The sequence below is a fragment of the Hyperolius riggenbachi genome, chromosome 1 (genome assembly GCF_040937935.1).
Source record: "Hyperolius riggenbachi isolate aHypRig1 chromosome 1, aHypRig1.pri, whole genome shotgun sequence".
NCBI lineage: Eukaryota > Metazoa > Chordata > Amphibia > Anura > Hyperoliidae > Hyperolius > Hyperolius riggenbachi.
The window spans coordinates 386,812,077-386,827,995 of record NC_090646.1 but is presented as its reverse complement, the minus strand read 5'-3'; the positions used below and the strand labels follow the sequence as shown (position 1 = coordinate 386,827,995).

At 41.4% G+C, this 15,919-nt stretch overlaps 1 protein-coding gene across 4 annotated transcripts in view; it reads left to right on the top strand.

Annotated features, from left to right (window-relative positions):
• The window catches only part of ABCA1 (ATP binding cassette subfamily A member 1), a 154,886-nt gene that overhangs the window by 101,563 nt on the left and 37,404 nt on the right, over positions 1-15,919 (top strand). Inside the window, exons 18-29 of one of the 4 annotated variants that reach the window (XM_068234425.1) lie at positions 93-206; positions 330-501; positions 1,433-1,564; positions 4,006-4,145; positions 5,425-5,562; positions 6,553-6,773; positions 9,309-9,446; positions 9,849-9,922; positions 10,851-11,061; positions 12,894-12,942; positions 13,063-13,176; positions 15,091-15,239. In XM_068234425.1, the coding sequence (XP_068090526.1) occupies positions 93-206; positions 330-501; positions 1,433-1,564; positions 4,006-4,145; positions 5,425-5,562; positions 6,553-6,773; positions 9,309-9,446; positions 9,849-9,922; positions 10,851-11,061; positions 12,894-12,942; positions 13,063-13,176; positions 15,091-15,239 (1,652 nt within the window). The remainder of the gene's footprint in view (positions 1-92; positions 207-329; positions 502-1,432; positions 1,565-4,005; positions 4,146-5,424; positions 5,563-6,552; positions 6,774-9,308; positions 9,447-9,848; positions 9,923-10,850; positions 11,062-12,893; positions 12,943-13,062; positions 13,177-15,090; positions 15,240-15,919) is intronic. The other 3 variants (XM_068234426.1, XM_068234428.1, XM_068234427.1) reach the window with 3 other exon arrangements.

Genomic DNA, 15,919 nt, shown 5'->3' with positions numbered 1-15,919 from the left:
TACCAAACTGATATAACTTTTTCTTGATAAAAATGCTTTGATTCTTACCTTTGATTTACTTGCTCATGTACATTTAATGTTCTACCATTTAGGCCAGTATGGAATGCCTAGATCATGGTACTTCCCATTTACAAAGTCATATTGGTGTGGAGAGGAATCTAATGAGGCACATCACCCACAGCCATTACAAAAGGGTCCATCAGAAGGTAACCCATTTTCGGATATGTATATTTAGTTACATCCATAAAAAAAGAGTTATGTTCTTTGTACTTCAAAAAAAAAAAAAAAAAAGTATGAGTACATCAGAAGTGTATTTTTTTCTTTTGCAGTGTGCATGGAAGAAGAGCCTTTCCACCTTACTCTTGGAGTCTCCATCCAGAACCTGGTGAAGATTTATCGCCATGGTAAAAAAGTGGCAGTAGATGGATTATCACTCAGCTTCTATGAAGGACAAATAACCTCCTTTTTAGGACACAATGGAGCTGGAAAAACGACAACAATGTAAGCATGCTGTATTAACTCACTTTGTAGAAAAGCAATTTCAGAAAACAAGTGAAAACAATTGGTGTAATTTTAATTCTGTGCATATACTCTACAATGACTGCTAATTCAGGCTACAAGAATTCAGGTGAGGGAGACCTTGGTGTCTAATGCTGGGCATACACGGACAGGAGGGAGGCTTATCAATCAAGCCTGATGGCTCGATTGATAAGATCCAACCTGTCCGATACCCCGCCGGATCAATACTGCGCTTTCGATACCGGCGGGGAGAACAATGGGAGAAATGAGCGGCTGATTAGCTGCCGCACGCGGTGACGAGCAGGTATCGATCCGCACGCGCGGACGAGTGGAGATGCGCCGGCATCGAGCCAGCGGCTCGATCCGGCGCATAATCTATGCCGTGTATGCCCGGCATTACATCCCTGAATCCTTGAATGTGGGGTTTTATGACAGTTCAGTACAGTAAGTCTGCCTATTTATCAGATTTTTGTATCTAATTACATTACATGATTTTGTGGGGATGGGGGGGGGGTTATTAATCACAAAGGACACATACAGTATATTGCCATAGCAAAGTATAGTATTTAGAATTATGTTAAAGTAGTCTGAATCCTTTAATTCTGAAAACATTGCTATTGTGTGGATAACAGGAAAACAGTTAATACAGTATATACCGCACAGTGAATGAGATAATTTTTATTAAACAATGGTAACAAACTGCAGAGCTTGTCAGGTGTAGCAGTCCTAACAGAGTATATTTCAGATCTGATATACTACTGAAAGCAACCTTCATTCAAAGAAGCTCTAATCATTTATGTTGTACATATATAATTTATCTTATAGTCTATGCTTTCACTGTTTATTTAATTTCAACCTATCCATGTTAGAAACAATCAAGCAAATTAGATTTTTTTTTTCATTCTACCTGAAGGTCCATATTGACTGGGTTGTTCCCACCAACGTCTGGCACAGCTTATATCATGGGAAAAGACATCCGCACAGAACTCAACTCTATCAGACAAAATCTGGGAGTCTGCCCTCAGCATAATGTGCTCTTTGACATGTAAGTATCAATAAATGTGATTCTTGTTTTTACAGTTTATATGTAGAATCTGCTCACACTCTTGAAAAAAAACGTGATCAGTTCTAATAAGTGATACATTTGTAAGGCTCTGATTTGCTGCGATCCGAAGCAACACATGATCAGAAACATGTAATGTTTCTGTAATATGCTGTATAAGGCTTTATGTTACCAAGAGCTTCAGCTCCCATTATTATAGATATCTTAAGAATGCATTCTCTGCTACCTAGGCAGCTTGTTAAGTCATGTCTATGGAAAAATGAACATCATGGAAAAAAATGTATGCTAAACACCTGCTTACTTCTCTCATGTCTTCATAGCTGGTAGCTTTAAAAGCTCTCTTTAAAGTCGTATGTAGAAAATATAAATGATTCAGCATTACCGTAATTACTCTTACTTTTTTATGGTGGTTTACAGCACTTGCATTTGGCAATGTGTTCATCTTTGTGCATTAGCATCAATCTCATTTATTTTATGCTTTCTATACTGAAAACTCTGCCAAAAGGTTTAGGTATTCTATATATTCTTAATTCCTTATATCAGTGATAGGTAAACTTGGCTCTACAGCAGTTCAGGAACTACAAGTCTCACAATGCATTGCAGGCATCTGACAGACACAGTCATGATTCATTAAAGTGGATCCGAGGTGAACTTTTACACATTGCATGTTTATATTCTTTTCCTATTGTTTATAGGGCATTACTCAAGCCAAATACTTTTTTGTTTTTGTTTTAATACTCTAATTCCCTATAAACTAAATAAGCCTCGCCCACAGGTTCAGAGAGCCTTGGCAGTAGCAAGGGCTCATGGGAGCTCAGTCTGGGCAGGAGGAGGGGGAGGTGTTACTAGCCATTAATTTCAGAGGCAGAGGGGAGGAGGGAGGAGGAGAGGGGATTAGGCTGATGGCTCAAGATACAGATAAGCCTCCCTCTGTGTAATGTTTACAAACAACATGACATGGCTGCTGTCATTGTATCACAGGAATAAATAATCATATTCTATTAAAACTGTTTGCAGCTAGATTTGCTGTTTAAACCATCTAAACTTTAGATAAGATATGTAGACAAGTTACTTGTTATAGTTAGTTTTTCATCTCGGATCCGCTTTAAGGAAAATGCATTGTGGGACTTGTAGTTCCTTAGCAGCTGGAGAGCCAAGTCTGCCTATCACTGCCTTATATTATCATTATTATTTAGTGTTATTATTTTACTGCGCTCATAGACTAGAATAGAGGGCCTGTACAATTTGATCTGTCTGGCTTCAGTGTACTGCAAAATTCTGGAAAGTCCGACATTGTGAGCTTGATTAAAGGGGAGGAACGCAGAATGGTGAGGTCAATAGCTGGCAGCCGATCAGCACTGGATAATTTGCAAAAAGAGGGAGGGGCTTTGCCCAGGCTGTTCTGCTCAGCTGCAGAAGAGAGGACGGTAAGACACGGCTGCTTGTGCTTGATTTTTTTATTTACTGGGCTTTCTGAATAACTGAACATGCTGAACATAATAGCAATTATGTAAATAGGTATGATATATAGCTTAGAGATGCTTTTTATCTGGGTACAAAGTGATTTTTAACATAATTACTGGAAGTCTGCATCTGAAATGTTAAGTATCAAAATTATGGTTAGAAAGGCTGGGGATGGCTCCAGGTAAGGAATGGCTAGTGTTAGGCTTTCGGTCAGTGTGGTAGGATTTGGTTACGTTAGCCAAAGCTATTGTTATTGGCTAGCTAAAGGTGACTAATATTGGGATAGGTTAATGATAGATCAGGAGATCAGGTTAATGTTATGTATGGTTTAAAGGATCAAAGTTAGGGTTAGGCATAGGTGGTCACAAGGTTAGACATCTATTCTGGAAAGTTGGTTAGGTTTATGCATATTAGCTGTGTATTTAGCTGGGAACCTGGAGAGCAGCTTTAAGTTCGTATTACAGTAACAAAATAGTTTCTATAACAAGTATGAATAAAAGATTCATGGAAGCATGGAAGCCATGTGGAAGGTATGCTAGGTAGGGTATTTTCATAAAGACCAGTGAAATTCCAGAAACAAGCAGCCGTTTCTTTCATTGTATGTGAATGAATGCCACAGTCATACATGTGCAGAGAATGTGTACATAATAGAGTACATTACTCTTACACACCATGGCGTTACATATCGGGGCATATGTAGCTTAAAGTAGTTGATCTGTATACAATCTTCTTTTTCACCGTTGTGTCCTGCATGTAGGTGTTGTGCTTCACATATAAAACAATATATTGGGTTCTTGTAAGTTCTTGTAAGTGTCCCTTTTGTAAATGAAGATTAGTATGTGTGTGCTGTGGAAGGCCGTGGGCCCTGTTCCATGAATGTGTGTCTGTGTCTATGGAACTCCACTGAGGCATGCTGATCTGCTGCTTCCTCATGTGTGCCTCTCTACATTTCCCTCTAGGCTCACTGTTGAAGAGCACATCTGGTTTTATGCACGACTGAAAGGACTCTCAGAAGACAAAGTAAAAGCAGAGATGGAACAGATGGTGATCGATGTTGGCCTTCCCAATAAGAAAAAATACAAGACAAATCAGCTGTCAGGTAAAACGTTAATATAGATTACATATAAGTGAATTCATTTTTTTGGTACAAAGACTTTTAGTAGTTCAGAAGGCTAAAGATTATACACTCTATACTGAACCATACAGCTCTTGTGAGTGCTGTTACATTGTGTTCCTTTGTAGCTCAGAGGGGACAAATCTAATTAATACAAGTTGTTGGCAGCTCCTTTGTGCACATGTGTATCCTGTTCCCCGCAGTGCTGACATTTTTAGTCTTTCTATACATGTAAAGTTGAGATTTTTCTAAAGGTGCCCATTTAGGGCCTGATCCCACTGACGCAGTTGTGTCCGCTTTTCAGTTACACATCAATGTTACAGATGCTGAAAAGCAGACAGAAGCGGACACAACTGAGATAAGGGACTGAGGCCCAAATGGTACAACCCCGAGGCTAATGTGTCCATTAACAGACACATTCCTGCTAACCAATTTGATTAGAGGAATGTAATCAATTCTTTTTTGGGATCGATCCCATCAATCTGATTGGATCGTTTAGTGGGAATTCAGCCATTAGTGGGCATAACCTATTGTTTTATTATCAATCCCTGCGGTGAACAGAAACCTTTAATTGGCCGTGAGATTGTACTGTTTATGGGCACCTTTACTCTAGTTTTTATCCTTTTTATCATTTTTTCATCTATGCATGTAGTTTTGCTGTGTGGGGATGGACAATGAAATGCATCACATGTGAAGTTCTTTGTATTGGAAGAGCAAACTCTAACAGTGTGCTGTAGATCCATTCTACTGTTAAAAATTCATAGTTATTGATATGTGGTCAGTAGAGGAAAGAGGCCATTATATTTAGATCTCTGATCCAGTACGATACATCTGCATAGTCTTTTCAGCTCCTCACACTATTCTGTGGCAGGATGAACTTTCAACATGACTAGAGTTTGTATTTCATTGCTACATTAATCTAACCAGAAATATGAGACAGTAGTTCTGCTGAGGGTGTTTGTATGTTTAACCTTCAGTTGCTTTCCCCCTGGAGTACAACGTTAACAGAGTGAAGCTATAGATTTGTAAAAATGTTTCACATAAAACACCTTGCTATATCTGTTGTGTAGGATGATTCTCTTGCAGTAGCAATGTTATCTGTGCATTGATGCAGTGGAAGTAATGGATTTTCCATACCCTTATCACACAACAGAAAATACTTTCTTAATCATTCCATGTTGAATACAGGAGCCTTTATCTGTAATGTCATTGACCTAGTCCTAGACTAAAGGGTGTTTGACAATGTGTACTTATTATCTTTCAGGGGGTATGCAGAGAAAACTGTCTGTAGCCTTGGCCTTTGTGGGTGGATCAAAGGTTGTCATTCTTGATGAGCCCACAGCTGGGGTTGACCCGTACTCTCGTAGAGGCATCTGGGAGCTTCTTCTGAAATACAGACAAGGTAATTTCTGTACACCTATTTTTATTGTTCAAAGTTGGGCTTGATACATAATATCCTGTATATTAGTTGTCAGTATTTTAGTTCCTCAATTAGTTCCTCAATTACATACCGACTGTTCATAACGCCAGACAAATTAAAAGCATTAAACTCCTTCAGGACCAACAGGCTCTGGCTCCTTAGGGAACAGAGCTCCCCCCCCCCCCCATTTTAGTGCTGTGATCATTGTGATTGGCTCACAGGGTCAGGAGCCAATCAGATCGTCTTCTGACCAGCGCACAGAGTTCATCTGTCTTTAGACAGGTGAGTGCAGTGGAGGTAAGAGTGCACAGCGATGGGAGACAGAAACCTATGCCCTAGCAGAAATAAGAGGCCCCAAGCAGGGCATATATTTCAATTTTACTGTGTTCACAAGAAGTTAAGTTATTATATTTATTTTGACTAGTTTGTAGGAAAGCTAAATAGACCAAAGTCTTAGCAGAACATACCACATTTGCCTCTAATATAATGGCTGATAACTAGTTTGAAGTCCAACCGTTTAACCACTTTGTTGATAAAATAGCATATGTTATGAGTTGCTCTCTCATGTTATGTGTTTTGGCTCAGATGGCAGTTATAGCATACTGTATCTGCATCCAGGACTAGATGTATGTGTTTGGGCCCCTTGACCAACTCTCTTGACCCCCTCCCCTCTACCCCCTTCTCATACATGTGCAGTTCCCCACCTGCAGCAAGTCCTCTATGTGGAACATCAATCCTCTCACCTTTCTATGTGGAGCAGCACCCTCCCATTCCATGTGGAGCCCCTTCTTCTACGTGCAGTGCTATGTGCAGCAGCTTGTTTTCATGTGCAGCTCTTCATGTGTAGTACTTTCCCTCTATCATAAAATAATGACTTAAATACTATACAATTTGTTAAAAAGTTTTTATACTCCTTTATGTTACAAAAAGATTTTGCTTTCCTAATCCTGTATGTGACTTTTTTTTACCCAGGACGGACAATCATCCTATCCACACATCACATGGATGAGGCTGACATTCTTGGGGACCGAATTGCTATAATATCCCATGGAAAACTGTGCTGTGTTGGGTCATCTCTTTTCTTAAAGAACCAGCTGGGAACTGGCTACTATCTTACACTAGTAAAGAGAGACACAGACTCTTCCCTTAGCTCTTGCAGAAACAGCAGCAGTACAATGTCTTATCTGAAAAAGGTGAGTTCATAGAGTTATTTCAGCACTGATAACATATTACTCTAGGGGAAAAGCTAAAGGTCCTCTGTCCTCTCTTGCCTCAACAGTTTGCATCATTTACCTTTTCTCCAGTAAATGGTGCAATGCCAGTTCTCTAATCAGGTCACTGGATGTACTGACCTCAGTACTTACAATTCATAGAACCAGAGTCCAACTTCCAATTACAACATGACTTACACCACCAGCACTAATATTGGCCAACGTGTATTAGATTATTTTGTATTTGGGCAGATGTTCCCAGCTGAAATTAGGAAATCTTCATAAGATTCACCCCTTAGAAATTATATAACAGCCACTTTTAAATCAGATGAACTATCCAAGAGATTTTCAGTCTGCAGGATATACAATACACATAACTTATGTATTGAATATTAAATCACTATTAGAATCATGCAGATGTTTACCTGAATGAAAAATGTAGCATGGTTGTAAATTTGTGGGAAATTGATATTGACCATAAAAACACAACTGTTTTGTCAAATTTAACCACTGCATCAAGACCCAGTGTATCTTGAAACCATTGCTGATTGAACATGAGGGACATGGGTGCACAGACAGTACCATATCTTCTCTTAAAGAGGAACTTAAATAACATAATTATTAATATTGCTTATTTTATTACAATATTCATTGAGGCTTTGTTCACATCTAAAATCGAAATCGCTGATGGCAGAGATTTTTGAATTTTTTGTGTGCATTTTTTACCCCCCTTCTGGTGCTTACCTGCGTGCTGTCATTTTGTATAAAGCACTTTTCAAAGCGCTTTTGCAGAGCGATTTGTTTTTTCACTTCCTGACGCAAGTCAGGAAGTGAACTCTTTGACCCAGAAAAGAATAAATACAATGTATTTATTCTTAAAAGCACTGGGTAAATCGCTATACAAAGTGCTTTTTCAAGCGTTTTGAGATTTTCCTGTACCTGCCATTATAGAGAAATTGCCCCAAAAATGGTACAGGCAGCGCTTTGCTGAGGGGATCGGAAATGAACCGCTCAGATATGAACACTATCATAGGGAATCATTGCACAAGCGCTTTTAGGCGCTTAAAAAAATGCAAAACGCCCTAGATGTGAACGAGTCCTTATAGATTATTTAGTCAGTGTTTGCCCATTGTAAAGACTTTCCTTTACCTGATTTACATTCTATCACTGGTGGTGAGAATAGGTAAAGATTTCTCATGGGCAAGGGGGTAACAGCTACTGATTGGGATGAAGTTCAGTCCTGGGTTAAAAGTTCTTCTAAGACTGCATCAGGCAGACCTTCTATTATCCCACTTTCCACACTTTCCATGGGAAACTGGCTCATGTCAAAACGCTGTTAATGAATTTTAAATAAGTAGCTTTGCGTGCACTAACGGCCGCGCAAAGCTACTTTGCGCACAGTCCCGCTCAGTGCATGCGCAGAGCGGTGCGCCAGTAATAGTGCGCGATGCAACAATAACGTCGCACCCGCTGCCCTGTATGGCGCATCGGGTGCCCCCAAAACGGCGCATCAATGCGCTGCTTCAGAGAGCACCCGATGCGCATCGGGTGCAACGTTTACAGGGCAGCGGGTGCAACGTTATTGTCACATCGCGCTCTATTACCGCACACCACGCTGCACGCACACTGAGCGGGGCTGTGTATGATGTGTGGGCGCAAACCACTTAACTCCGTGGTTTGCGCCCACTATCTCTTAAGAAACACTAACCAGATTAGCGCTTGTTAGTGAATCAAGCCCAATTTTATCAAATCTCACTTCTAACCTATGTTTAATTTATGGGCACCTAAGAACTGGTGTGTGCTCAGGGGAGGACAGGGACCTTTTGGCCTGGAGGGAAAACACAAACTAGAGGCCCGGTTTCATGGCAGCCCCAGCCCAAATGATGTCACATGCGCCCCACGTGCTATATACCGGTAGTCACATGGTCATGCCAATGCAGAAATACAGCAAGAATAGTAGAGGGACAGCATGACAGGTAAAGTATAAATGCACAGGCACCGTGGGGTACATAATAGATTTTGAGGGAAACCGTCGGGGTTTCCATTGCGTACATAGTTTGTTATTATCGCACTTAACGAATACATCGGCCCGAGATTTCCCAGCATCTCAGATTGATACTATCAACTACTTTCCACCCAAAATAAGTCAAATTGTTGATTGGGCATGCTTGTGGCGGCACAGATTTTCATCTGATTGGATAATTATCGAACCAGTTGGTGGATCGGCCAGCCCTAAATCATTAAAAAGAGAGGCAGCCTGGGGGGAAATCTCCCCCCTTCCCCCCTGGCCAGTCCTCCCCTGTGTGTGCTTGTGTATTGCATGTGTGCACGTATATGCTAAATGAGATGTGGGCATGTATGCATTCTTTCTGTATATTTCATTGATGTGCTTATTAGGAAAAAAATATATCTGACTGAGGTATTGGAAAGTTTGAGCATTGGTTGTCACATAAAGGGACTTTCTTAGCTTTCTCCTTTTAACGTTTGGGATGACGGTACCCCGTCATTTGTGGGCAGGACAGCAGCAGGTCAGCTCCCTCTTGCAAACAGAATCTGATCTCGATGCTGGCAGCACCATCAGGACAAGGGCCTACAGGAGCGGTGATTACTAAACATAAACATGCAGCACACCGGAAGAAGGAAGCCAAGAGTAGGGTAATTATAACCAGCCAGCTCCTTTTCTAACCTTTATACCTAACTCTTCCTTCTATACAATCAGAATTGCAACTGATAACTGTTGTAATCACCGCCACTGTTGTTCCCTGACACTGATGATGCTGGGGTCATAATTACCCGGCACCTGCTCGCGCCCTCAGTGGCTTTTGATTTCATAGAGATTGGACTTTGTTACCACCATGTGGGTTACCTAAATGCTAGCATGGAGCACGCCTTTGAAGACTAACCACCGCTTGCTGCCTGTTCTTCTGTTACAAGTACACCTGCTGCTGTTCTGCCTTCTAAAAGAATGCTGTATATGCTTGCACTGCTTAGGACTGATTTGCTGTTCCCCAGAGATTTGTGTATTTACACATTGAATATTACTATGTTTTGTTTCAGGATGACAGCGTTTCTCAGAGTAGCTCGGACGCAGGCCTGGGTAGTGATCACGAAAGTGACACTCTCACAATAGGTAATACAAATAATATTTTTTTAAAGCCCTGGAACCTGTATTGCATGAAAAAAATTAACTCCAGCTCCTGTAAAACAGATTCATTTGTGTGTACTGTTTGACAAGCCAAAAGGTTTGTAACTTTGCACAGCAGGTCTTGTTGCTCATACAGCTCTATACAGGATAGTCTGTGCAAACAGGTGATTCCGCTGTTTCCTGTTTCAGCTTCTTATTTTCTGCAACCCCTGCCTGCTCACTGGACAGTGAATGAACAGTATTAGAACATATTTTTTTATGTTAAGCAGGTGAGGCAAGAAGCTGCAAAGATGAAACAGGAAATAATGGTGTCAATTGTTAGGTTGTACTTTGTGAAAGAAGTGAGTGACAAGACTGGCCACCGTAAATGATGTTGAATCCCTTGGCAGGTGCAGTGCTTCACATATACATAAATGACCAGCGTGTATTGCTTGTCCTGAGTGCTGTTAGAAAGTTAGTCACTGAAGCAAGAAATGTAGAGATGGACTTTGCTGACCTCCCATTAAAATGCTAATTTCCTCATTATAATGCTATAGCTCTAGCTATAATCTTTTCTAAATCACTAAAATGGAGCAACCACACAAATTGTGTTCTGACTTTCCTGAGGAGAGCAACACTATAGGAAATCAGCAGTGGCGGACTACATATTTCTTTAATTACTGGTTTTCCTTGAAGTTAGCCATAGCTTGTATCTAAACACAAATGTCCTGCCTTTCAGCCTGGGCATCTACATCCATGTTGCAGAAAGCAGGGGAGGGAATCGTTACTATAGTTACAGATTTGTAGTTTCATACATTGCAGGCATTTCTTTCACTGAAGTTCCTCTAGTAACGTAAGCCAATACAAAATGTTAATGGTGCTGTAGCCAAAACTAAAGGCTCATAGAAAGTCTTTCTCTGCTTGCTTTGTGTGGGACTGACAGACGTGTCTGCCATTTCAAACCTCATCAACAAACATGTGGCCGAGGCCCGACTTGTGGAGGACATCGGACACGAGCTGACTTATGTGTTACCGTATGAAGCTGCCAAGGAGGGGTCCTTTGTGGAGCTTTTTCATGAAATAGACGATCGTCTCTTTGACCTTGGTATCTCCAGCTATGGAATCTCAGACACCACTCTAGAGGAGGTAAGAGGAATCATATTTAATGTCTCACTCTGTTTCCTATTATTCTGACAGAGGAAGCAGTTTAAAATGGAGGATAGAAAAAATCTTTTCCACAACAACCAACCAGATGCTTTTTCGTCTGATTGCATGCTCTGGATAATATTTACTTGCATTTCACTCTAATGTGCAATTTGCACAGAAATTCTCAAGTGAACCCGATATATTGAATTTTCTGTATTGAGAGTAATTCTTTTATACATTTTTTTTTTGCTTTTTTGTAATAATAAACAGGGACATGCTGACTACCAAGACTTTAGTTTAATCTTTAGTTCTAGAGTCAACCTTACTAACATGTGGACAGGATCCTTTAAGGTTCGTTAACTGTGTGGGCCTTTGAGGGGCATTGTGCAGTTACCTACTTACTGGGGGCTGCTCAGGAGCCCCCTGTTTATATGGAAGCCTCCACCTTCTGTGTCCCTGTGCCACAGGTTGAATTTCCTGAGGTGATATCCTGTGTCCCTTGACTGATTTAGCAGTGCATGCCAGGTATGCGCAATGCATGCTGGAAGATGTAGTTCAGTAACGTGGTTACATCTCCTGGTCAAGAGATGTAATCACATCAATGGGAAGTACATCTCTCGGCATGCATCACGCATCCCTGGTATGTATTGCGGAAGTCAAGAAGCACAGGCCATCACTGCGGGAACTTGCAATCGTGTAGAAAAGGAACATAGAAATGGAGGCCTCCATATAGATGGAGCTACTGAGCAGCCCCTGTACTTAAAGAAAACCTGTACTGAAAATAAAATTCAAAATAGGCATACACAAGTCATACTTACCTTCCATGTAGTCTACTCCTCAGTGTCTTTCTCCTGTCCTGCGTCCTATTTGTTCACTATGATCAAGGGAATTTTCCGTCCTCCATTTTTAAAAAAAGCCATTACCCATTACAGCTTTCTGGTCAGCACACAGTTAAAACTGTAACATCGCCCACTTGAGCCATAGGGAAACATGGACATTACCTGGTACATCCGTTTTCCTCTCAGCTATAACTGACAGCAACTGATATTTTACTGACAGCAACTGATATATTTCAGATCTGACAAAATATTGTCAGAACTGGATGGGATTATTGTCAGAAGAAAATGGTGAGCTTCTGAGAGGAACTGATGGCAAGGTAACTGTGTAATTTTCATTTGAAGTTACCTCATGTGTTTATTTTAAATATTTTTACTCAGTACAGGTTCTCTTTAAGTAACTGACTGCTGCACCCCCAAAAGCTCACACAATGAACAAACCTTCCTTAGGGTGAGGTTTGTTTCCTTTAATCTGCAGCTAGCTTCAGCCACCAGACAGGTTATTATAAGCAGTGTGAGCCCAGCTGTGTGTGGAGTGGGGACTTGACCCACTTGACGACTTTAATTAGAGTACAGGGCTGCACTTGACACACAGCTGCTGTCTCCGTGCTTATAGTAGGCTGTGGCCATGGATTAACATGATAGAGGAGCTAATCAAAGACTACTCTTTCACCTTGCCAAGCTACAGAGCACTGTGATCCAGACTTTATTTATACAATACCGTAAGAGTAATTGTTATTGTAACCCTGACTATATGACACATTGGAATAACAAGATAGCGTGTGTGATTAAAATGATGAGCGATCACGTTGCAAGTCAGCAGTCATGAACGGAAATGCCTGTTGTTTTTCTTTAATAAGTGATAAAGGGCATAGAAATGCAGCTTCCTGAATATCATTATCAGCATCACCACAGGCATTCACAAGCATAAAGCAGCAGCTGAATTAAAGATGGCCTTATTGGCTTCTGTTCCTAATCAGAGGTTTGTTTTTGCAGATATTCCTGAAAGTGGCAAATGACACCGGTGTGGATGCAGAAACATCAGGTAATGTTCTGGCCTGCAGAGTATCTCTTCCAGTAACAGCCATGACCTCAAACAGTTTGCTGACTGAATAGATAATAATATATTATTTCACAATCACTTATATCATCTTCCTCTCTATAGATGGCACACTTCCTGCTAGGAGAAAGAGATACGCATTTGGTGACCACCAAAGCTGCCTGAGGCCTTTCACTGAAGATGATAACTTTGATAATAATGATTCTGACTTGGACCCAGGTATGATCTGCCTGGCAATGTGTGAAGAGTATATGTTAACCCTTTTCGTATGTCCGACTTTACAGCTTGCTTTTTATATACATTAACTGATAAAGGGTTATGTAATGATAGTGGATTGAACGGAAATCGTAATCACTCAATCTTAAGCCTTGTTCACACAGTAGATTGTATCAAGTTGATTGGGCGCCTGTTGCAGCAGGTGTCTCATAGACGCCAGTTTAACCACTTAAGGACTGCAGTGGAAACCCCCCCTAAAGACCAGGGCAATTTTAACCAAATGGGCCACTGCAGCGTTAAGGCATAGCTGCAGGCCAATACAACTCAGCACACAAGTGATTCCCCCCCCCTTTTCTCCCCACCAACAGAGCTTTCTGTTGGTGGGGTCTGATCGCCCCCCAGACATTTGTTTATTTGTTTATTATTGTTTATTTGTTTATTTTTTAATAAAAATGTGCTGCTTTTTAAAATATTCATAAATCCCCCCTCCCTCCCTCCCCCCGCCAGCCAATCAGTGTGATTGGCTGTCATAGGCTTCAGCCTATGACAGCGGATCACTCCCGCAGTTACAGAGGGCACAGCCTTGTCACACGCCTATCCTCAGTACAGCGCTGCTGCCGATTGCATCGCTGTACTATGTAAATAGATGGCGATCACGCTATCTAACAGTCACTTGAGTGGCGATAGCCGCTCGGAGACGGATGACGGGGCGGAGCACCCTGCACGCGATTTCCTTCAGTAGCCGGCTCCAGGACCTGACTCCAATTGGCGTTAGGCGGTCCTGGGGCTGCCGCCGCGACTATGCCCATTGGCGTGGGGGTGTCTTAAAGTAGTTAAACAGCAGTCCACAGGTGCCTTTAGTAAGTTAAGCCCAATAGTAGGTAGCTGATTATCTGTTGGTAGGGGATCGACTAGTTAATAGGGTAAAATAGGAGTAGTCGATTGGCTTTGTGGCAGATTGTCTACTAGTCTCTATAGCTGATATCCTATTATCTGCAGATCAGCAACAGTAGTTTTAATCGTTTGGGCACAGGTGGTTAATGTTAGGCATTAGGAGGTGGGTGATTAGTATTAGGCATTAGGACAGGTAGGTATTTATTTATTTATTTATTGTATTTATAAAGCGCCAACATATTACGCAGTGCTGAGAATGTATGAGAATAGGGGCTACATAAGTCTATAGTAAAACATTGACAATGATCATTACCGATATTTTAACTATCACCGGCGCCCAAGCAAACTAGCGGCCATTCAATAGGTACTCCACTAGATGGGGTTTTTTTTAAGCCAATGCAGCCACCTTTGTTGAGAATTTAACATGCGTATAGTGTCCACAATACTCCTCAATGCATTGAAGAACTATCTGCCTAGCACGTCATCTCGGCCGAGCGTAGTCTTAGGGCATTGTTCTTCTACTCACCCTTCCCTCTCCATGCAGCTCTGTTCTCCTGCTCAACCTTCCCTCTCCATGCAGCTCTGTTCTCCTGCTCACCCTTCCTTTTCCATGCAGCTCTGTTCTCCTGCTCAACCTTCCCTCTCCGTGCAGCTCTGTTCTCCTGCTCACCCTTCCTTTTCCATGCAGCTCTGTTCTCCTGCTCACCCTTCCTTTTCCATGCAGCTCTGTTCTCCTGCTCAACCTTCCCTCTCCATGCAGCTCTGTTCTCCTGCTCAACCTTCCTGCACCACATCCTTGGCCCTTCTACCCCCTGCATTGCAACAGAAAGTCTCAATAGCTTGCAAATGTATCTGTACAGACTCAACCCTGATCTGTCACCCAAGGGATCGAGTCCCAATCTCTGCTGGGCGAAAGTCTACTTTTGTGTGTACAAGGCTTTAGTTATGTAGTAGATATGGATGTTGTTGTAATAATCAATGTTGCCTCCATTTAAACTCTGCTGTTGAATTTTGTCTCTGCAGAGTCCCGGGAGACGGATTACCTTAGCGGGATTGATGGGAAAGGTTCCTACCAGGTGAAGAGTTGGAGTCTGATGAGACAGCAGTTTGCTGCTTTACTTTGGAAAAGATTACTGTATGCCAAACGCAGCAGGAAAGGCTTTTTTGCACAGGTGAACAATGTTCCATAGATGCCCTTTCCAGTCCAGTTTGTAGAGATACTTGATTTTATTAGGCTTATAACTAAAACTGTTTTGTTTTTCAAATATATATTTCAATGTCATTGTTTTTCAAAGAAAATGAGTCCAGAGCTCTACCTGCTAGTTTGGCAAGCTGTTCAGGCACATGAATGGCCTCATTTTGCTGCTCTGGTATAAGGATAACATAGTTCCATAGAGAACAGTGGGCTTAATTATCAGTCACCTGACTTTGATTTTGCAATGTTAGAGACTTGTTTATTACAAAAGTAAAGTGACATTAGTTTCTTTATGACCATAAAATTTTACAAGTCAACCAGAAAAATGATTAGTTAAAACATAACGCCAGCTTTGCGCATAAAATATTCAACAGTCAGTCTCAAGCTTGATATAAACTGCTCTGCAACTACTTCCTGCACTTCCTTCTTGCACTAATCCATGGCTAGTCAGGGGTAAGGTTCCTGTTTAATAATAAGCCAAGGGTTTTGTTCCACTTGAAAGCTGAAAGATGTATGGGAATCACAAGCAAAGGGCATGATGCACTCAGCTATCAAAATACCAGTGGCAGAGTTTTGTATACCTAGCAAGTCCATCTTGGGAACTATAAGTCACAGCATGATCAGACAAAAGCAGAATGAGACTGAACGCTAAAGCTT